General features: G+C 42.8%; 1 protein-coding gene across 1 annotated transcript in view; it reads left to right on the top strand.

Annotated features, from left to right (window-relative positions):
• The first annotated feature begins 218 nt into the window (after positions 1 to 218).
• The window catches only part of LOC144720450 (ATP-binding cassette sub-family C member 8-like), a 71,771-nt gene continuing 48,514 nt past the window's right edge, over positions 219 to 23,475 (top strand). The window contains exons 1-12 of the mRNA XM_078597252.1: positions 219 to 353; positions 5,085 to 5,327; positions 6,087 to 6,275; positions 8,217 to 8,381; positions 11,532 to 11,687; positions 12,916 to 13,050; positions 15,100 to 15,313; positions 17,322 to 17,362; positions 19,331 to 19,479; positions 20,899 to 21,004; positions 22,438 to 22,551; positions 22,916 to 22,991. Coding sequence (XP_078453378.1) covers positions 219 to 353; positions 5,085 to 5,327; positions 6,087 to 6,275; positions 8,217 to 8,381; positions 11,532 to 11,687; positions 12,916 to 13,050; positions 15,100 to 15,313; positions 17,322 to 17,362; positions 19,331 to 19,479; positions 20,899 to 21,004; positions 22,438 to 22,551; positions 22,916 to 22,991 — 1,723 coding nt within the window. The remainder of the gene's footprint in view (positions 354 to 5,084; positions 5,328 to 6,086; positions 6,276 to 8,216; positions 8,382 to 11,531; positions 11,688 to 12,915; positions 13,051 to 15,099; positions 15,314 to 17,321; positions 17,363 to 19,330; positions 19,480 to 20,898; positions 21,005 to 22,437; positions 22,552 to 22,915; positions 22,992 to 23,475) is intronic.

Here is a 23,475-nt window from a genome sequence, read left to right as displayed (position 1 = left end):
GGGAGATGGGAGGCAAGCAGGGTTGAAAAGATACCAAAAGAAGGAGTTGATTAAAGACAAGAGGACAGGGAGAGGTATGATACAGTCTGTAGTAGGGAAGGGAAGGAGTACAGAGAAAGGGAAGGACACAGGGAAGAGACAGTGCCATCTCAGAAAGTAATTCTGCTGGGTCTGTGTCTTCGGCAGCCCTGCTGGGATACTGGCTGTTGGCCTTCACCATGAAGCTGCTGAAGCTGGTTCAGTTCTGCCAGCACGGCGTGGGGCCCAGCGAGTTGCGCTTCTGCATCACCGCGTTGCTCGTCTTAATCTATGCACTCTTCCTCTGCTTGGAGGTTAACATCATCCGACTCCGGGTGAGTCAGCCTCTTTGTCTGTCAGACAGTGATTTTTATTCCCACGTGTCCATATGTGTTTCTGCCTGGCTGCCAATTGTCAATCTTAATTCCATATCCCGTTTTGCACAATGTTACGGAGGGCCGAGGGTATTTTAGCGTGAGGCCTCGTGAAAATGCAAACCTCCAAATGTCTATCCAACTGAATCGATGAAAGACAAACAAAATCACCATAGAAACAACCTCTATATGCCACCATATTTGTTTTGTAACAGCATTTTATTGAACAGCCTTTAATACTGACAATATCAAACCAATCGGTGTGATGCCAATGGCAAGATGCTTGTTAATTGCAGAGCTGCCAATGAATCCATTATCGTTGAATCTGTGCATGCCACAACAGCACAGTGATATGCTTTGGCATGTGCCAAAGAGTAAATAATACCTCATATTGGCAGAAATCGAGTGTGCAAGCTGGGCAAATTCACCAAGGCCCACGGGCAAAAGGGCCCAGGTGCTATGTTACAAAGAGGTAGGAGGAAATTGCACAAGGGCCCTAAGTCATTCCTTGCACCACGGTCTGGGTCAACCATGCTACACAACTCAATATTGGCTATTTCATTATTTTAACTGCTACTCGCCCCAAGGGCAATTCTGGTCTCTACAGATGGTGGAGTGTTTATTGTATCCTTGGGTGCATCTTCCCATTGCTCCCCCACTGGGATCTGTGCATCTGTTAAACTAACCATTCCAGCACACCACCTGACCCAGACATAATTACACAAGCTACACCATCTTTCCCGTTTGCTGATTTCAAGCCTCATTTCAAACACTGACACTGCCATTTTCCAGTCCTTGTACTCCTTGCTGTTACATCTGAGAGTTGCATTTACAACCGTGGCTAATTTTACACGAGGGTTAGCCTTACACCCTTTGTCCATTTTATTATGTAATTCTTCCGAGCCTATTTTTGGGCTGGCACCAGTGCTGTTCACTGTAATTGGGAGGCAACCACGTGTCAGCCACCATTGGTGGATCCAATGGCGCCATGACAAGGATGTCTACAATTCTTATTTCACAGCTGCATGCTCATATATTCTCCTGTCACAAATGCCAGTGTCACGTGTATGGCTGTTTGATTCCCATATTTATTTACTATATATACTGGGTAGAAAAAAAATACACGTTCACATTCATTCACGTGTTTATTTTTAATGTTGCGTTTTCATTGCTGTACTGAAAGATTGCATGCTGCCATCGTATAATGGTTAACACACAGAGGTGGCAAGATGTTAACTACCTTGCCTGGTATATTGGAGGTCGTGGGTTTTATATAGTTGGAATTTGAATGTTCTCCCTGTGGTCGTGTGGATTTTTCTCCAGGTCCTCCGGTTTTTCCCTTCACATTTAGAAACATGCATTTTGCGTATTTGGCTGCGATAAATTTCCACATGATAAGCCACTTCGTTGAGCTATCATTTGTGGCCAGCTCGCTTCTGCAAAAAGCGCTACACAGCTCAGTGGGCCTTACCTGGTAATATAAAAAAAATCGTTGATAGTTTCAGGCTGCCAGCCCAATCTCCAGGCCTGGAAGTTGCAACAATGGGAATGTGTCTTAAATCCCTCCGCCCTTGTCCACCAATCAGGATAAATGGATACACCACAGTCAGTGGATCGATCGGCAGGCCATGTGTGGTTGGGATAAAGTTTGGGTATTCTCACCTCCTCTGGGATGCCTGGCCAAAGTGTAAAAGTAAACCAAATCCCCTTTAGAGCAGCTCTATAGACCACTCTTTAGCAGAGGCTCTTCCATCCGTGGTGGCATAAACAAGCAGTTGCATGGGCGGCAGCTTTACAGTTTATCCGTTGATTAATCCAAGAGGATTCCTGACTCATGTGGGCCTAATGCCTGAAAGGTGACGATCAGAGTCTGTGAAACCAAATGTAATATTATAAAATCGGCCTTTTTTTCCAATTTCACGTAACACTTAATTTGGATGACGCATTGGTTAGTGAACTGCACTTTGAAACCAGCGACCTGACTTCCATTCCTAGTCACAGCTAACATTGGCGGAGGGTGATATTTGAAACGGTCCATTCCTCTGTCCCCTTAACTAACCTGCACTGACCAGCATGTGTGAATTATGGTCACACAAACTTCATAACTAACGTGGCATGGATAGGCCTTCACCCAAAAATGGATTCTAAGTTATTGTTAACACTCGATTGTCACTGACTTGGCACATTCATAGCAACCACCTGTCCAATAGCACATGAGAACCCTCAGCAATAAGGGCCGACAATGTTCTATCTTCTCACGTGACCCAATGGGATGGAGATCCTCGGTGTCAGATTTTAGAGAATGTGAATAAGTGCTTAGTCAGAAACTATAAATACTTGAGTGGTTCCTCACATACATACATCCTTCCCCACCTCATCGGATGTGAATGTCTCACGCATCGGTGTCCCTCTGCTCGGTCTACACACAAATATACCAACAGCCGTCGTTTTCCCAACTAAGTTGGCCGTGACGTCACCAGAGCACGTGTGCCAGGCTGGGTGCACTTCGAGGCTACGTTAAGTGTGGAATGCTCGCTGGCAAGAGGTGACATGGCAGACCCAGGTCTTATGGGTTAACTGCCCGAGATGACTACACCATCTGCGCCACCCACTTTGCCGCACACACACACGTGTTTTTCTTGCCCCCCATTTAATGGCAAATAGTGTTGCACTATGCACGACTCTGCAATCATCTCTCTACATTGGTTTTCAATTTACTTGTTTGTTCAAATAAGTGACATTTATTCGAGTGAAAATGGTTACGAAAATTAACGAGGGGTAAAACAAAATAATCGTCGCAATAAAAACCAGAAAGTAATGTTGTATACTTACACCTCTTGTATTGAATACATTGAGCGAGTGTGCACTTAATGAGAAGGATACATATTCACACACGTCAAGTGATTTCTCCTTCTACTTATTGGAAACCAAGTGGCTATGGGGATCCTGCCAGGATAAATAAAGATGCTGATTCTGGCAACATTTGCAATAGAATGCAGAATTTATTTTGCATCCTAATGCAACGGCATCTGGAGGTGTTGTAGAAAAACGGTGAGCATATTAATTTTGTAGCGAGAAAGAGACAGTCACTCATAGGATGCCAATGAATTGGATGACAACAGCATGTAATACAAATTGAAAATATCTAGAATCTACATTCAAAGCGTCTCACAATGGGCCGAGGCTTGAACAGGGAGTCTACAGCACAGAAAGCTGGGGGGGGGGGTGTTAGACTATGGGGTGCAGCATAGGAGAACGAGCTACCTCCCACTCAGCGAAGGTTGACTGGGGGCTTCAACAGAAAGCATTGCTCGCTGTCGCAGAGAATGTGTAGATGGGAGTGGAGTGAGATATGATGGGAGTGATAGACATGGGCGAGATCATGGACACACATTACAAAAAATAAAAGTACAAAGGTCTCTCCTTCCAACTAAAAAACATAAATCAACATTATATTTGTCCATCAACCTAATGGGCCTTCTGGACCAATGCTTTCTAGGCTAGCGTTGTCCCGGGAGGTAAATGGTGGACCGGTTTCGATTTTCTGAACCTCGTCAGCAGAGGAGATCCTGTTAAACAAATATTATTGGGTTGCCTGAAGTAATGTGGCCCATGAACACACCAGTGCTGAAAGGTACACTGTCCCAAGGTGGCTGTCTGTTTGCTAACTCTCGAGTATTGTACTGTAGACACTACCTACGTGCACAGATGCCCAGTCACTCAAGCTTTGCTATATCTATTCATCCCCATGGATCTCTTGACATGCATAGAGAGCCTTTGCTGCATCTCATGTCTGCTGAGTGAAGCCAAAAAGTGGCAAACGATGCTCCAATATGGCTATCAAGTGATCGTCCACGAAGTTATTTTAAGCCACGCATTAAAAAAAAAACACCTCCTCAGCTGCCTGCATCAACGTGGCCCACAATTTCAGCTGACAAATTCTTGTGCACTCTGCAGTCGGGGCTCCAAATACTCCCACAATTGGCGTTCAATTCCTGAACAGCCACACACTACCTCCCCAGAATCACCGCATGTGAAATGCAAAGCAGAGGTGGATATGTGGGAGAGCTGGGGAGATACATTGTTTTGCCATAGACTCAGCTGGCATTCAGTTTTACACGCTAAATTGCAAGAAATTAAAAATAAACTAGTGAGGATTTGTCCCTCATTTACACGAAGACCAGAAATAAAATCCACAGATGTGTATAGATCTTCTTCAATGCTTGCAGTTATTGTTTTTTTCCCGTTACATGCTCAAGTTCAAGTTTATTTATTTGGTATAGCCCTGTGAGCCATTCGGCTCTTGAATCGGGTGCAACCGCAACAAACAAAAACATGAACAAAAAAAACATCTTAAAGTGAATGTGACTGAGTGCAAACAGAAAATACAAGAAAAGACAGAAAAATATTGCAGAAAAAACACCGTACACCAACGCTGTGTGCAAAAATCCCAGTGGGATGCAAGTCAAACAACAACAACAACCACAAGACAACTTAGATTAAGGCCATCAGTCCAACTATGTACTACAACAAACAAACATGGCCAAACCAGTAAGCTTTTCGATGCACCTATGACATGAAGTGACACGCCTCATTTAATCCTCAAAGACAGCGGGCACGGCACGCCAATGTTCACCACTGAGCCAACAGCGACAACAACACCTGCTTGACGTGCTTGTATGTTTTTCACAGAGGTACATATTCTTTCGGAAGCCGCTGAAGGTGAACCCTCCGGATGACCTCCTGGACCTGGGTGTGCGATTTATGCATCCCTTCGTGAACCTGCTCTCGCAGTCCACTTACTGGTGGCTCGGAAACCTCATCAGCCTGGCCCAGAAACGGCTAATAGACCTGGAAGACATCGGCAAACTGCCCATCGGCATGCGAGCTCTCAGCAACTACATCATTCTGCAAAATTCCTTCCAGGAACACAAGGTGGCGTCGTATGCAACTGTGGATGTGCACATGAGGGGTTGTCGTGATGTGGCGATATTGCGATATAGTTTACGGTCTAAGATGTATAGTAATTGTTTCGCCCCTTTTTGGAGAATGTCGTTATGTCGCGGTTGTTCTTGCCAATGTTATGTTTCTTAAGTGTTTTATTTCCTGAAAAAATATGTATAAAGTATCAAACACAATAATAAAAGTTCTAAATAGAAGGTTATTATTCACTAACTTAATAATTATAGAATGGGCTTATTAAAAATATATCATTGGTAGTATGACAATTATATGACCTCATAATTTTCTTAGTTCATTTACCAAACTGTAAAAAATGTAATTTACAACTTGGACTGCTTTTTGGCTCAGCAATTTAAGAGTAAAACAAACATTTAATTAAAAAAAATGTATGCTGAGACAATGTAAATAATTGATACTAATTTTTACATATTCCATCAGCCACTCAGCATTCTGGGAGCACGCATTCCTTCAATAAAGCAAACTCAGGACCGGTTTTGACAATAAGCAGCGGTAGGCAAAAAAAACAGTGCTGGTGAATTGATAAATGTGTATTGGCAAAGACCACCTTCTGTTAGATAAGCTTCCTCGTTCAATGCAAAACCACACGATACGCAACAAAAATAACAACTGGCATTGTTTGAAAATCAATTGCAATTTGGTAAAGTTTTTTACATTAATCAGTCCCCTATTCTGACAAAAGAAATGTTGCAACAATGCTCCGTGTGTCGATAGCGCGAGTGTGAGGCGCGACAGGAGGTTGTGCCTTCGCTCTGGCGCTCGGTGTTCCGCACGTTTGGCCGTCCCATCCTCGTGAGCAGCGTGCTGCGCTACATGGCCGACCTGCTGGCCTTCACTGGGCCCCTCTGCATATACGGCATCGTGCACCACCTCAACAACGACGAGCAGCAGCTGAAGCCACAGGTTATTACTGCGGGTGTAGTAACCATGCAAATACGAGGCCGTCTGCTTCACAGTGGAACGATGGAGATCCCCTGACCTCATTCAGGGGATCTCTTCCATCCATGGTCCAAATTTATCAATTTGGAAAATTACTCACAAATTCTCAAATCGGATTACATATGTATATATGTTGAACTTTTTTCGCACTGTACATAGCCACCCGTCATAATCGGAGGTGCAATATTGGTCTCTGCTGGAAGACTATATCTGTCTGAAGCATAGCCTTCGTAATAGCCCTGCGGTATATTAATGCAACAAATACCAAATGCACCAAATTATTGAAATTTCACGTGAGCATTCACTCGCACATTTATGCAATGGTTGCTACTTCTGAGGTAACAAAAAAAAACCCAAAACATATCATGGGAATATCTCACAGATACCAGAAGAGGGGGGATTTCACGTGTATGCAATGCATTGAGTGGTATAATATTACGCAAATTGACAAAAACCAGGACTTGTAATGTCTCGGGTAGATTTACAAATTTCCATCGAAGTCCACCTCAAAAAAAAGGGGATGGTGCTGGGAAAATCAGGACCGATGGAGGCCCTAATGCAAGCATGCTTTCATTGGCAAAGAGAGCCAACCCATGTTCTCTATAGATGTCCTTTTCACCCCAATGTAGCTAGCTATTAAACCACCACTTATGCAGTGTTTATCTCTGAAGTGGCCCAATACCAGACATAGGTAGAGTGGTGGGGCAGTAGTTAGCCCACTATTAAGTGACCACTTTCTACTAATAATCTAGTGTTTATCTTTAAGTGACTTCATATCAAACAGGGGTAGAGTGCTATTGGAGTGAATAGGTCACTGGGCAATGAACCTGGCGACATGAGTTTGATTCCTGGCCAAGGCTAACATCAGTGCTGAGTAATATCTGAACTGGTCCTCATCTCCTTCACCAATCAACACTGACCAGCAAAGATTGATGTGATCAAACATTCCTCATGAAAGACATGGCATGGGGAGGCCTTCATCCAACAGCGGATTAACAAAGAGCTTAAATGATTAATTCCAGACTGTAACAGAGCAAAAACTGGTGTGTAAAAATATATGTACCGTGTTTTTTCATGGCTTGTTTATCCTCAAACAATTTCATAACCAATTGACCCTAAATACATTCAATCTTATCAGATCTCAGAAGCTAAGTGGAGCTGACCCTCGTTGGTATTGGATGGGTCACTCGGGTGTGCCAAGTGTCGTAAAATTGGGGCTACAAAGTGGTCAACTGACTGCAGTGTTCAGTGTTGCCTTTATTATGCGTAAGATTTATCTTGAAATTTCAACTTCTTCGCAAATGGAATTGGCCAAACATCGCAATGACGGACCCTCCTAAAAATTTGTTGTGAGACTCATTGCGGCTTCGCTGATGAAATATTTTTCACGATCGTTATTTTTGAGAGCCCTAATAATGCATAGCCTTTATTCGATTTAAAGCTTTCGTGACTGCAGGGATTCATCTTCTTGGTTCTTTCGGTAAAGCCACGTAGAAGGGAAGTAATAACATAATAAAAATAAAACATAATAAAGTCACGTAGAATAAAATAATTATTTTATTATGTTTTATTTTTATTATTTTATTACTTCCCTTCTACGTGACTTTACCGAAAGAACCAAGAAAATGCATAGTCTGTTTGGCTCCTCAATATGTTTTAGGCCTCAGGACACCAGTCAAGACAGACCCCTCCCTTTGACAACCCTGATACATTCTACAGCTGACGTTATTATAGTGTGGCAACTGAAACAAATCTCAATAACAATTCATTCTTTTTTAGAAATTTAATAATTAATCATTATTATTAATACTTTCAAATGTTGCTCGTGGCAGAGTACACAGGTGTGGCCACCTGCCATTGCCAAAGGGCCCTGACGAACACGGCCACCCGCTTTTGCCTGGCCAGGTGCACCAGCTTGGCGTGTACTTCATCTCCTCGCGCGAGTTCCTGGCCAACGCGTACGTGCTGTCCGTGCTGCTCTTCTTCTCGTTGGTGCTGCAGCGCACCCTGCTGCAGGCCTCCTACTACAAGGCCATCGAGACGGGCATCAAGTTCCGTGCGGCGGTGCAGGTTTGGTTTTTGTGGGTCCCCCCCTCCCCTTCCCCAAAGTAACATCCATTATTTTTTGTCTACACGAGGGGGCACAGCTTGGAAATGCCCTGAACAAAGTGTTCATTCCATGTAAAAAACTATATTTTCAAGTGATTATTTGTTTTTTACCCTTTAATCTGGCAACAAAACTGACACCTTTTTTACGAGGATTCATATTTGCATAGACCACAATACCTGCAGTCATAATGCAAACAAAAACATAACTCTGATAATGTATGCACTGTCCTTGAAGTTGATTGGTTCACACCCGAGACAGCTTTCCTTAGAGCCTAGTCATCTGGTCCAACCCATGTGAGACTAGGCTCTAAGGAAAGCTGTCTCGGGTGTGGACCAATCAACTTCAAGGACAGTGCATTCATTATCAGAGTTATGTGTTTTGTTTGCATTATGATTGCAGGTATTGTGGTTTATGCAAACATGACTCCTCGTAAAAAAGGTGTCAGTTTTTTTTGCCAGATTAAAGGGTTAAAAACCAATTATCATATTTTTTTACTGGCAAATGAGGTACCAATGGTATATTTTCAAGTCTCAGAGGTTCAGTTAAGTTCATTGCCAAATGTAACGATAATTATTTTGTGCAGAAATTGTTGATAAGGCTGAAGCTGTAAACTTGCTTTACTTCTGAATACAGTTTAATTATGTGTGGCTGCCTAGAGTCATCCCCAGAATATCAGGGGCACCAGGTAAGTGCTCCGACATTTTACTTACCCTCTGAACAAGCCATCCACCTCTGGCAGTACACATCTATTGCTCCCCTGCTATGGTCATTACACGTTCTCATGTTGTAGAACAACGCTTCGTATTTCTCTCAACCCAGAGTTTTAGAAAGTCCAGGTTTTCCATGTGCATAATCCACCTTCTCTTTAAGAGCTGATCACAATATATAACATACCCAATCTCAATTAATCGCAGACTTTGAGTGAATGAGTGCTTTAGATTAGAATTGCCACAGAACAGAATATGTTGTGCTCAACTCATTCAATTTTATTCAGCAAGTCATTCTCATTTGTCCAATTTGTAACCAAACAGGACATTCTTATAAGGAAGGGCCTTATGATTAGGAAGACCTTGGCTAGAAAAGTGCTTTTCATTTATACCCTAATTGCAGAATGAAATGAAAATCTTCACCTTTGAAATTCAAAAAGAAAATATTTGTAATGCATTGAGTGAGGCTTAAATAAATACTGCCACTAATATTTGTAACACTTACACTGCAGTAGTCAATTAAATATAATTTATCCACTGCTCGATGAATACCTGCCTACGTCATCCCTCATGGTCTTGCAATTATATAATCTATCTAAATCCTGCACATAAGCTAGCCCCATCGCTCCATCTCTGTGGTGGTCGCCCTGCTAGCACTTCATCACCATGCTTGTCAGTTCGTTATTAAACCCCTTCGAGGAATGTATCCTTCCTTATTCCACTCACATTCGTGAACAGTCTATGTGATGTCCGTAATTGGCATTTGATCTCGGATCCAGATGTTCCTCTCTTTCTCAGTGTTATTCCCAGCATGCATTCTCAATTTTTGTTACATTTTCTTTGCCAGTGTGCAGGTTTCCAATCCATGTCGAAGCAGGCAATATACACTAAAAACATTCCTCTACAGGAACGTTGATGTGTTACTTAGCATTATCAAATTCACATTAGCATTCCAACCTGCTCTGGCCTGCCTCTCTATTGTATATGTTGATCCCAGTCTGCTTTCAATAATTATAATAAACAATGTAATTCTTTTGAATAATTTTCCTTTACTGTTGTATGTTCAAATAATTACATTAAAAAAATCCTTGTTACATGCTTATTTCAATTGTTAGCACAGTGCATTGTGCAATATATTGAATGTTGATATTCACCAGTGCTACATATAGGCACAATCATAGCTTTTTCTGCTATGTCAGCACATAGCACACACATGGAATCTTATTTAATGAAATTGCTCAGTTGAGGTCTCAATATTTGACCTAATTTGAAATCCCTGGATGGAGCAGGTGGCCAAATTCCAATATCCGACCGCAGTTTCCAACACTTCTGGATTCCTGAATTAAAATCTAACCCTGGCTGGGGTGAATAATGGCTGCCAAAGTGGTCATGGTACAGGCTGGCTGGGAGGATCATAGCTCAGTCGTTTATGGACATTTGGCCACAGACACAAAACGGTCAACAGAATCTTATGACGGGCATTTTATCTGGAATTCACAAGTAAAAGAAGATGACGGAGAAAAAGTGGACGTGCTTCGTTCGTATTGTCTCGCTTGAGTTTATATTACACCACCATTTATTGTATTTTAAATGTGTGACAATTTCTGTACTGTAAGAATAAATCATAATTTAGAGACCATAATAGAGGTTTTGTGGGTTAGATCGCGTAAATATAAATGTGTCGTAACACCTGCCACCACCCGACACAGTCAATTAGTAAGGTTTGTCAGGTAAACAGAAAATGCTAATTCGTTACTAGCTCAGCACACCGGTGTGTTGGAGAGTAAACCCACAACATTAATATTTTTTTTACAATGTTGTGGTGGAAGATTTAACAACTGAATTATATTTACACAATCTCACCAAAAAACCCTCTTATGGTTAATATTGGCTGCGAAAGTCTACTACATGTTAAATGTGAATTTAGAGACCTTTGCCAATCCATGTCGGCCATGGAGATTGTTTGACCGTACTCCAGCCTGCTCAGTGCAATTGATTGAAAAGGGCGTCCAGTACCAGTTCAGATTCCAGCTTGCTACTGATATTGGCACTTGCCGAGGATTGAACTCAGGTCCAAGGGTCCGTAACACATTGCATTACCACTCCTCTGATACAGCAACTCCAATTAGCGCAGTTGGCTACGTACGATGTGAAAGAAGTTCAACATATGTACTGTATTACTCGACATTACAATATCCCAATTTAAAAAGCATTCAATATTATAAATAAAATTCACTGTCAAGTCTAAGACCACACTATTTACAAATATATAAATGGGTATCCATTAAAATGTATTATACATTGTGTTCTTTCGCAGGTAACGTCTATCACACATTGCTATGTTGAATAAATGTAATAAAATATAAATTCTATATTATATGTAAACTCTTCAATGTTTTCCAGACGATGATTTATGACAAGATTCTTCACCTCTCCACGTCCAGCGTGTCTCGTGGGAAGATGACCTCAAGATACATCTCCAACGTCGTGACTGTCGACTCCAATCAGCTCATGTGGTTCCTCTTCCTGTGCCCCAACCTCTGGGCTCTGCCTGTGCAGGTTTGATGTCAGTCTGAGAGACGCGACTCACAATCACCTTTGTAACCACAACAAAAGCCCTTTCACAAAGATATCCTCATCTCCAGCTGCTGTGATGAGACTTGTGATCCTGCCTTTTACAAGTCAGACGCCTGGTATCAGTTCGTTCATAATTATGATGCGAGCATTCTTAAAGTGTGGACATTTGAAGACATGGACAGTTGGGAGTGTGACTGGGTCATTTTGACCCCACAATGAGAACCACTGCCCTCGTACACATCGTTACTGGATTACGTATCATTGTTACAAAGTCGAGAGCAGTGGATTGTCAAAGTACGGTAAAGTTAGTAAAATTTACAGAGTCGACAGACCATGCATGTCTTGTACAATAATCTTAAGCTATTAATTTATTTATCTCAGATGTATTCACTTTGAAATGTCATCTTTTTAATTGCCTTTAGATTCAAAATAGTAGCAGGTGCTTTCCCTGATGAAAAGTCAGCAATGACTAATATGGTGTTGTTGGCTTCAAAATGTGGAATATCCACCACCGGCTTATGGACCGCAAACTAAGAACAGCAAATACTCCAAGCTCGTCTCAGCAGGGAGTAGAGAGCTGGGACTAGTAGTGTGATGAAGTCAATTCCATAGCTGTGAACCCACACGGTTTCCCGTATTCTTGTAAAGGGAAATTGAGCTTTCAGGTCCATACAGCGTAAAGCCGTTTCAATACGGGCAAACATTTTTATGTCTAATTGTTTGAGTTTCTCCCTTGTGATGGGACTTTGTAGGACGAACGTTGAGATTTATAAGGGCACGGGGTGACCAATAAGGTCTGATTAGGTCTGTAATAAGGTAGGCACTGATAAGGGGTTGACAGGTATGGAATCAATCGAATAAATGTTGTAATTGACCAATTTACTTTGTGGTGGATTACTCAGCCAAAAAATGGTTGCCGCTCTGACATCCTGCCTCCAAAAGGTGGGAAACTCCCCACCAGCCGACCCCGACTTGACACGGCCCATAATGCCGACGATATCATGAAGTCTCGTCCGTCACCCCCTGTGGCACATGTGCGAACGGAGACGAGACTTTTTTTCTCTCGCAGCTATTTCCGCGTTATCCGATGTATTGTAGTGATCGCACCAATAAATGGGCGAAGGAAAAATCGATTGCTGAAACAACGCGAGATCCCAGCGCTAGGAGTGACCTTTCACTCCCGTGCCCTCTCCGGTGCTTTGCCCGGCAGATCATCGTGGGGGTGTCGCTGCTCTACTCCCTGCTCGGGGTGAGTGCCCTCATCGGCGCCGCCGTCATCGCCCTGCTTGCTCCGCTGCAGTACTGCATCGCCACGAAGCTTGCCCGCGCACAGAAGCTCACGCTGGTGAGCACAACTAACTACCCGAGGTCATGTGACCTCCTTTTGCCAGTGCCAAACTATGAGAATAGGTTTTCCCCTTTTATCTGGCAACAAAACAGCTGTGTTAAGTTCTTCTTGGTTCTTTCGGTAAAGTCACGTAGAAGGGAAATAATAAAATAATAAAAGTTAAAGATAATAAAATACAATTCTCACGACGTTTCGGCCACAACGCAAGCGTAGAAGGGAAATAATAAAATAATAAAAATAGAACATAATAAAATAATTCTCACGACGTTTCGGCCACAACGGCTGCTTGCGTTGTGGCCGAAACGTCGTGAGAATTATTTTATAATATTAAATTTTTATTATTTTATTATTTCCCTTCTACGTGACTTTACCGAAAGAACCAAGAAGATGAATCCCTGCAGTCACGAAAGCTTTAAATCGAAATTTAGGTGTTAAGTTGTTAAAACACCGAACTGAAACCTTTTTCAAGGAATCATGTCTGCATTAACAACAATGCTTGTGGTCAGAATGCAAACAAAAAACATCCTCTGATAATATATGCATTGGCTTTGAAACTGATTGGTCCACACCAGAGACAGCTTTCTTTGGAGCCTAGTCTCAAATGGTGTTAGACCAGAGGACGCCAAAAGGCGTACAGCACAAAGACAACGCACTACCCGAGACTTCGTCGTGTTCAGTGATCGACTCGTACCCCTCCATCCCTCCTCCGCCCAAGCCCCCCCCCCCACCCCCTTAAGCCTCCCACCTCCACCCCCTATTTTCTTTCTTCCCATTCTGTTAACTAGATGGATGCTCTGTTGCGTACATTTTTTCTCCGTGTTGGAATATATTGCACTAATTGTTGCCAATTAATGAAGTGATTCATCGTATTTGTTATTTAATGTATGCTTTATTTAAATGCTGCTTTAAGATGATCGTGATGTACAAAGCACACGGGGCAAAGGTTAAATGTATGTTTGTCGTGGTGTGCATGTATTTGATCGCAAAAATATATTATGTGCACATGTAATGTTTTATATCTGGTTCACCTTTTCATCTCTACACCTACGTATAACGCTGCACATGTATTTCATATATACACATGTTACTGATTGTATTATCTCGTATACTGAATGTGTTACATATGAAGCTCTAATCATTATTCTGAAGAATAAAATTGGGAGATGATTGACTGGTTAGCAATGCGCTTCCGCTGCGTTGTATTGATCCAATAGGCACATTTTGGATTGTTGTGGCAAGCTTAATTGAACAACGTAATTTTTGTTATCGTGAAAAATAGTGGCACAATTCACTAAGAAAAGTAAATTGTTACGGTCGCTTTGAGACAGGGTCTGTACATTTTTGAGTGGGGTCAGGTGCTCACAATGGAGCCTATTGGTGTTCGTATTACTGCACGTGTGCATGTGTGTGTGCGTTCGGTTGTGTTTTTGTGATGAAGAGTGTCACAATGGTTAGGGCAACGTGCAATGAAATCTGCAACCGATACTCGACCACGGCCAACATCAGCTGCCAGTGGTATTAGAACTGTTCACGGGCTTCTACTAGGTCGACCCAGCCTCAAATGGGTACCTGGAGCAGTGTGTAAACATCAGCACTGGGGGAACAACGGTGGCTGGGAGTGGTGCTGGCCATGCCTGCCTTCATAGGTGATCGATAGCACCACTTGCTATGCAGAGAATCTTTGTTCTTTTATTTGTATCTACATGCATGTCTTTGTGTGTGATGGGTGGAATGTTAACGTAGTGGTTAGCGCACTGCTCTATGAACTGCCACCCACCTAGGTTCAATTCCCGGCCACGGCTAACATCAGCGGCAAGTGCAATCTGTACTGGTCCTGGGCCACGCCTAGATCTACTCAGCCTTAAATGAGTACCTGGTGCAGTGTCGGAACATCAGCGCTGTCGAGATGAAGGTAGCCATTGTGTATGCCCCTGTTCGCGCCATGCCAGCCTTTACGCCTGCTCGCTGACAGAGATTGTCCCAACAGTCTTTTGAAGGCTGCATCGGGGACCGTTGTCTTTCGTGCATATGCGCGATGCATTGCAGGAGCACAGCAGCTCGCGTATTAAGCAGACGAGCGAGCTGGTGCACGGCATCAAGCTGCTGAAGCTGTACGCCTGGGAGCAGGTGTTCTGCAGCACCGTGGAGGAGACGCGCTCCAAGGAGCTTCGCAGCCTCTCCACCTTCGCCATCTACACCGCCCTGTCCAGTGAGACGAGCACGGGGGCACATGGCTCAAGGGCATGGCTCAAGGGCACGGGTCAATGAGCATAAACCATCACGCGAACTCCGATCATCTTCGAGGTGGCTTTTGGCTAGCTATTGAACAAAGGCGGTCACTGCATCGCGCACTTTCAGTTGCACTTAAGCAACCATCTGGAACGCTCTTCCTTCCGATATTAGAAAGCCACTGGAGCTATGCACTTTCAGATCTAGATTGAAAACTGATTTCTTTAGAACTGCTTTTTGTGTTTAGTTTGTTGTCCTAGCATGGTCGGCTGTGTACGTTGCGAAAGAAGATCAACATATGAGAATAGGTTTCCCCCTTTTTTCTGGCAACAAAACAGGTGTTAAGATGTTAAAACACCAAACTGAAACATTTAACAAGGAATCATGTCTGCATTAACCACAATACTTGTGGTCAGAATGCAAAGAAAAAACACACTGTGATAATATATGCATTGTCTTTGAAACGGATTGGTCCACACCAGAGACAGCTTTCTTTCGAGCCTAGTCTCAAACGGTGTTAGACCAGGGGACGCCCTAGTCTCAAATGGTTTTGACGTCCTCTGGTTCTCATGAACGTAATTTAGGTATTCATGTGATTCAAGTGTAGTTTTATTATTCCAATTTTGTTCACTCGCAGAAACTATCTCACGTTTTATGGAGTTGTTTTGCTAGGATTGCACTCTACATTTCCCCCAACCCTGCCCCCACCTAACAACCCTTGTGCCTTACAAAAAGGAATACCGTTGATTTCATACCGCATGTCCACCCTGCAATAGGGATTCATCGTCTCAATGGGCTTTTGCCTGATTACACATGAAGTGCCTGAACAAGATGAATAAATGAATCATTCATACTTTTTTTGGACCAATCACTGTACCGACAATCGAGCGGCCAATGCTGACGAATGGGTTGGACTCTTGGTCGTTTATTCCCACCCCCAGTGGCAATGAATGTTTGTTTCAAGGCTGTGTTGACAGCTCGTAAATAAATATGGCTTTGGAATCGCCAACGAAGGTCTTGGAATCAATCTTCTTTTGTTCGACCCACATATGGTTAATTCACTGAACGTGTCACTTCTGTGAAACTCGAAATGCAAATGTAATAATGCTTGTTTGAGACAAGCCAGAGAACAATTTGTGCTTAAGAGATACTGAACGGCTTCAATCAATTTACTGCACAGTAATATAAAAAAAAACAATCATTTCATTACTGTATTATGATTTATTTCAATGTTTCAGTTCACATTTCAAGGGTAGATACAGAACATTATCCAAGCATAAGGTTTTACAATCATCCCTCCTTTTCAAATTTGGTAAATGACAAATGAATGATTGATGGTTTTCAAATCAATTCACAATAAGGAGTTGTCACAGTTGATTCAGATCACTGGAGCCTGCACCAGACACTCATCCATGTGTGGTATTTTATTGATTTTATTTCTCCATGCTTGCCATAGATATCTGAGCACCAAGAAACTTCCAAAGTCATGGTCTACACATTATTGTGATGATGATGATGGTGGTAAAAGCATAATTGCAGCCCTGTGATTGTGTTCTTACACCCATGTTGTCAGAAAGGCTTCCACTTCAAGGAGCTCAATAGAGCTCCTCTAGAGGGTAGAGGGTATTTTGGCCTCATCTTTCACACTGGTCACATGTCTTGGAAGTGGTGGGAGTTACCCACACTTTATCCCACCATCCACTGCTTTCTGATTGACTAACTGTGGTGTACCCATAAACACTGCTGAGTGGACAATGGCGGAGGGATTAAAGAAATGTGCCAATTGTTTTACTGCTGCCCTGGGAGATCTAATCGAACTGGTGACCTCTGGATTGCAAGTCCCGTCTGCTAATCATTACAGCATGGGAACATCAATGATGATGATGATTTTATTCCACCAGTTTTATGTGATATTGAAACAAAGTTTAATTGTTAGTTATATTTGTATTATTTTAAGGGTTCAATTTTTGAATGTGCAATGCTTACTTTTATGGATATAGGAAGTTCCTTAAATTATGTTTGTGTTTTATTGAATGCAGCCTTCATGAACGCAGCCATACCGATTACGGCTGTCATGGCGGTGAGTCCATTCCTGTTTCCTGCTTGAGCAAAATCAAAACTAACTGTTCATGATGGATTTCAACAGCCGTCACTCATAAAGTACTGTGTGTGTATGTATACCACTGACTGCGCGGAGCAGTCAACTGCGGCGTTGGAGTCTCAGTCGGACTTAGGACTCTTATATTATTGAGTTTTATTTGAACCTAATTTCACGCGACCTGTGCCTCATAGTTGACTTGTTTGTTTGTAAACCAAAGGTGAAATGTTTAGTTTTTTTCTTTAGATTACCCCAGCAGGCATTGCTGAGTGTGTCCACATCTAACACCTAACAGGTCGGCATTGAATCGCCTTGCTATAAATTGAGGTCGCAGCATCTTGAATTGGCCACCTTCCACGTAGCAGGCTAGGCAGTAGTTGTCATGACCCAAAGGCGTTTGGTAAAATTGGTGAGCCGTCTACGTTCGTGCGTGGTTCCCCGTACATTGTGAGCCTGCTGTCCCATCAGTTGCAGTACTAAGCAGCCAGTTTATTTATTAGAATGTGTCCCCAGGAGAGCACTTCGGAGCCATCTATCCACTTATTATTCTCGTGGGACAGCCTGCTCCATCATTGCAGCGATTAGATAAATTTATTCACATCCGGACGTATGGAAAATTCGATGAACATTTACTGTCAATAAAGAAAGGCTGTTGCGATAATAAATGGATGCCCTGCTGAGCAATGTAGCAAAAGAGATAATGTTGCAGAAAGTTGCAGGCTCAACTTGTGAATGTCACCCAAATTTAATCAGTTACAGATAGTAACAAGGCATGTTTTCCATTTTCATATCTGCTTAAGTTTTTTAAAATCTGCATTATTGTATTCACATTTATAATTTCAAAGAAGTTTATATAAATTGTGCCATTTTCTTATTCTGATCATTTAGAAAAAGTAGTTTAACTCACTAAATTTGACAGATACAATTAAATATGTTCCGTGGGAAAATGGATGCACGTTTAATTCATCTCCCTAAATTGAAACCATTCGGCAAAAATGCCAAGGATGCAGACAGAATTAACACAATACATTATATTTTCATGTCTTAACTTGTTATGCTTTGGGGAAGATTGCCCATGCAGCAACAAATGTAATTAATTGTATTTAAATAGGTAAATTAGTGTAATTCATTTGTGCGTGGCTTTTAAAATGTTTGAGCTAGTTTCTAGCAGTTGCGGCACTGGGCAGTCAGTTTATTAATGAGAATGTCTCCCCATGGGAGCACCATGGAGCTGAGTGATGACTACAAATGCCGCTTGATGACGTGAAGGAAATGGATCCACAGAGTGAAATGAAGAAGAATGTTCAAGATGGGGGGAGCTTGAGCCAAAGACCTGCCATCCTATTTTTATTAATTGGCTTTTCCTGTAATTTGATTGGAGTGTAATTATTATTACCGACTTTCATGCTGTGTAATTAGTTTGCATTCCATATATATTGCAGGTTTAATCATTGTTATTATTTCTATTAGTTTTCAGCAATACTTGAGAGTGTTATTTTCAACTACAGTAATACCCCGATTTACGTCTTCCCCTTTTTACGTAGTTTTGCAAATATGTCGTCACTGTTAATACCACGAGCTGATTGCGTCGCCTCAACCCACACGCACGTCGCTGACAGCATCGTCCGTCCTTTCTCGTGTCCGTTGCCTCGCCCTTCGCCTCCACTTACCCTGTAAATCGCTTTGATTTACGTCGTTTGGATATTCGTCGTTGGATATTCCTTTCAGGGACGCATCCCCAACGTAAACCGGAGTATTACTGTATATTCATGTAATTATTGTCCGGAGCTTTGAGATATTTCCATATTAAAGGCGTTTTATAAAAAAATATTCTTATTATTATTATTTGCCAGAGATACTAAAGAATTGATGTTTGTTTTACAGATCTCGGCCAAACGTTAATGTAACACTTTTTTACGTCGTGCGTTTGTGTCGCTGTTCACCGTCTAGACATTCGTGACCTACGTGCACTTGAGCTCGCCTGACATCACCTTGTCACCGGCGGTGGCATTTGCGTCGCTGGCTCTCTTCCACATCCTGGTCACTCCCCTCTTCCTCCTCTCGACCGTCGTACGCTTTGCCGTCAAAGCTCTCATCAGGTGGCTTTCCACACCAGCATCCTACACACCAGGTGCTACTGTGATCATGGTTAGCACACTGGACCTACAAACCAAGGTTTAATGTCCCGGGCGTGGCATTTGAAACTATTGGAAAGTGTTTGTAACAGCCCTTGCATCTGTCCAACCAGCGGTACACCACAGTTAGTTGAGCGACAGGTCTTGTGCGGTTGGATAAAGTGGGGCTACTCCCACCTATTCAAGAATGCTTGGCCATTGTGGAAGAGTAGGCACAAATATCCTCAAGAGGGGCTCTCTAGAGCTCCCTCCAGAGGAGGAGGCCCCCTTCCTTCCTCCAAGGCGGGGTGTGAGCAAGAAATTGGAGGGCTTCACCTTTACCATTTTGTTTTTACTGTCCTCATGCCTATGATCATATCAGCAGGCGGGAGCCTGTATCGTACTTAGATGGGGTGACCACCAAGCTGTAAACAGGTGTTGTAGGCAGCTGTGGGGTGGGGGGGGGGCTGCTCTGTTGTGGACAGCGCAGAGCTGAGCAGTCGTTCTTTACGTCCACGTCTGTGCTCCCTGTCTGACCCGCACCTCTTATTAGCACGGTTGCCTACGTACGGTGCGAAATAAGTTCAACATTCATGCATGCATACATACGACCAATGTGGTGAAGTGTGGCCAAATAACCCCTGTGACCCGCACAGCTCATGAGGAGGTACTCATCCATCAGTGTATTCACAGAAGGGCTGTAAATGTACACACACATTTGTGCTATACGCTTTGGATTCCAATTTAACTCTTGTTGTACAGGTGTCCCGCGCATGCTCAAATTGGGTTTGCAGTTGCTCATTAATATAAAGCACATTCACCTTATGTCTCTATATATATGTGTATGTAGAACTTCTTTCGCTCCGTATGTAGCCAATTATGCTTATCGGAGGTGTATGTGTCTACATGTGTGTGTGTGTGGGGAGCGGTAGTGTAGCGGTTAGCGCGCTGCGCTTTGAACCCAGTGATCCGGGTTCGATTCCCGCTCATGGCCAACACCAGTGACGATTATCTGAACCGGTCCTGGGCCTCCCCTAGGTCGACTCATCCTCAAATGAGTACCTGGTGCGGTGTGTAAACATCGCCACTGGGGAGACAAAGGTGGTCGGGCGTGATGCTGGCCACCCACCCCCTCGTGTGCCGTTCCGGCCTTCATAGGTGCTCGTTAACAGCACTTGCCCCTACAGTCTGCTAAGGCTATATGGGGGATCTTTGTATTTGTTTGTGTGTGTGTGAGAGAGGTGCTCGCTAACAGCACTTGCCCCAACAGTCTGTTAAGGCTATATGGGGGATCTTTGTCTTTGTTTGTGTGTGTGTGTGAGAGAGGTGCTCGCTAACAGCACTTGCCCCAACAGTCTGCTGAGGCTAACCTGGGGGATCGTTGTCTTTGTGTGAACAATGCAGCATGCAAAAGCTCACCGAGTTCCTTGCCACCAGTGAAATTGGTGACGAACCCAACACGATGGACGTGGAGCCTCGGCCAAAAAGAAGTAGCAACACCGATGCGGTGGTGAGATACGTCTAACTAGCACGTGTTGAGAGCTTCCTTACACGCCCATTCCTCATACCCGTCATGGTCTGTCCGCTCGTTCTTCTTCATGCAAATGCGGTCATTACACTCCCAACAGCAGTGGTGTGAACTTGTCATTGCACAGCTGCTCCTTCATTTATTTATTTATTTTTACAATTTATTTTGATTAGTTAAAATTGGAACGCCATCTACATCTTAGAAGGCTAAACAACGTCTGTGTTTAAACATTATACATTTAAATCAATAACCTATTACCAACTTAGTCAGCTATGTTTGTGGTAATTGGAATATTACGTAACTATCTTCATTTGCATACCCTGAATGGATTTTCCAAGTCATCTGCTCAGATATATACTTCTAAATTTGACGTTTTCGTGACTGCAAGGATTCATACTCTTTGTTTTTTTCGGTAAAGTCACGTAGGTAAAAAATTTGAATAAATTAAATCACGACGTTTCCGGCGCACCACTTAAGCAGTGTGCTTTCGCTCAGTTGTACCCACCTGAAGAAGGACGCTTGTGTTGTGCCCAAAACGTCGTGATTTAATTTATTTCAGTTTTTTACCTACGTGACCTTACCGAAAAAAACAAAGAGTACAGATATAGACTGTGCTATTCTGACCTTTTGCTTTGATTGGATCATGCTAATTAATTCCCTTTGACATGTTTGATAATCTTAAATGTGGTGTCTCTCTCTCTCTCTGCACGTGTGTCTGCCTGTGTTGTTCCCGTGTCTGTGTCCGTATCATTCATTCTTACCTGACGATGGTTGCTTGTGTTGCAACCGAAACGTCGTCTTCTATTATTATTTGATTTGATTTTCTACGTGACTTTACCGAAAGAACCAAAGAGTAATCTTAAATATACTGCATATATTACATCTGAAAAGGATTTTCAGTCATAAACAAGGGTAATTGTGCTACAATCTTCGAAATTACATGAGCAAAACATTACAGCTGTGTCGATAAATGTGCGTAGTTTATGTAAACAATATATATGTGATGTCAAATATAAACGTACAGTGCGAGCCTTGTATATCCCAATATACCGTAATGGTATGATGGATGAGTGCATACATGTATTGTATATTTATGAATGCATTTATGAATGCATAAATATACGTGTATGCATATATATGCATTTATGTCTAGTCTGTTGAGACATTCTACACGAAAAGCATGTTTTCCGAGGGACACAATTTTACTACAACCTTTTGCTATTTGCCACAACGAAATGCAGCGTTAAGGGATCGGACACATTGTTTTGCTTACCAGCGCTTTCAATGTTTCATGCAAGTTTAATTTCCTCGACGGCCAACTGCAACACGTCTGGGAATGGATCTGTGTCCGTGTGCAGCGTCAGCATCGTCAGTCGTGCTGCACAAATAGGGCTCCCTTGTGTGTTCTCCCACAGCAAATGATGGTGGTGAATCGAAAGCAACCGCAGACGCCCGTGTGGGATGATTTCGAGCCACAGGACTGGAGGCAGTTTGAATTCACCGATGGATCAGAGGACTTTGCCATTAAGGTGACATAGAAGCCCTGGAAGCAGAAATTCACAGTTTGTGGGGTGGATTAAAGATTGAACGAGGTGGTCGGGTGGCTCCATGGGCCAATCTCGAACGCAAAGGATTGCGCTCTTCTGTGGGAGAAATCCGAATAGTCGGTGTCATGACATGATACCGATGGCACAATCATGATTCTTTTTATAATTCTATGGGAAAGGCAAAAAAAACCACAGTTAACATTGAGACGAAGCTGAAATAAAATAAGGAAAAAATGTAACGACCAATGTCCAACAGCTTTGCCGAAGTGTATTGTTGAGCCGTGCCATGTGTTGGGTTTGCGTGGAGCACGTGCTGAAGCCTGACTTGCTGTCGGTGGTGCTGCAGGTGACCGCTGGGGTGTTTACGTGGGCGTCCAGTGAGCCAGCCCTCCTCACCGACATCAACATTTGTATTCCACACGGTCGGTTTACGAGTGACCCTTTGATAATCATTATTTTATAATCTGAATGTAAGCTTGCAGTTTATCGCTAATGTGGTCACGCCGTTGACTCTTAGTAGCGGCTATTATGGTGATGCGTCCTCCAATCACATTGTGTGTGTGTATGTATAATCCCAAGCATGCCAATCCTACCAGTGTAAGCAGCAGGCTGCCGATTATTGAACACTTTTACTGCATTACCGATTCTCAAAGCAAAGATACAATATTTAGTTCGAACATGTCATGATATCAGAATGGCTTCTTTTTTCCATCATTCTTTTCTGAAACCACATTCATCTCTTGTTTTCCCATCCTGTACAAGTCAACCACACACAAAATATCTACACTATAGCTGGGGTTTAGCCGAGGTTGACTTTGTGCGTGCACCCCGTTGTCATGCGGCAATGTAAGCAACGGGAAGACGACGACATCCATGAATGTTTATGCCTATCCTGGTCTTGCACAG

Source organism: Lampetra planeri, chromosome 8, assembly GCF_965212315.1.
Source record: "Lampetra planeri chromosome 8, kcLamPlan1.2.h2, whole genome shotgun sequence".
Taxonomy (NCBI): domain Eukaryota; kingdom Metazoa; phylum Chordata; class Hyperoartia; order Petromyzontiformes; family Petromyzontidae; genus Lampetra; species Lampetra planeri.
The sequence above is the reverse complement of the archived record's forward strand: the minus strand, read 5'-3'. Positions and strand labels throughout refer to the sequence as shown.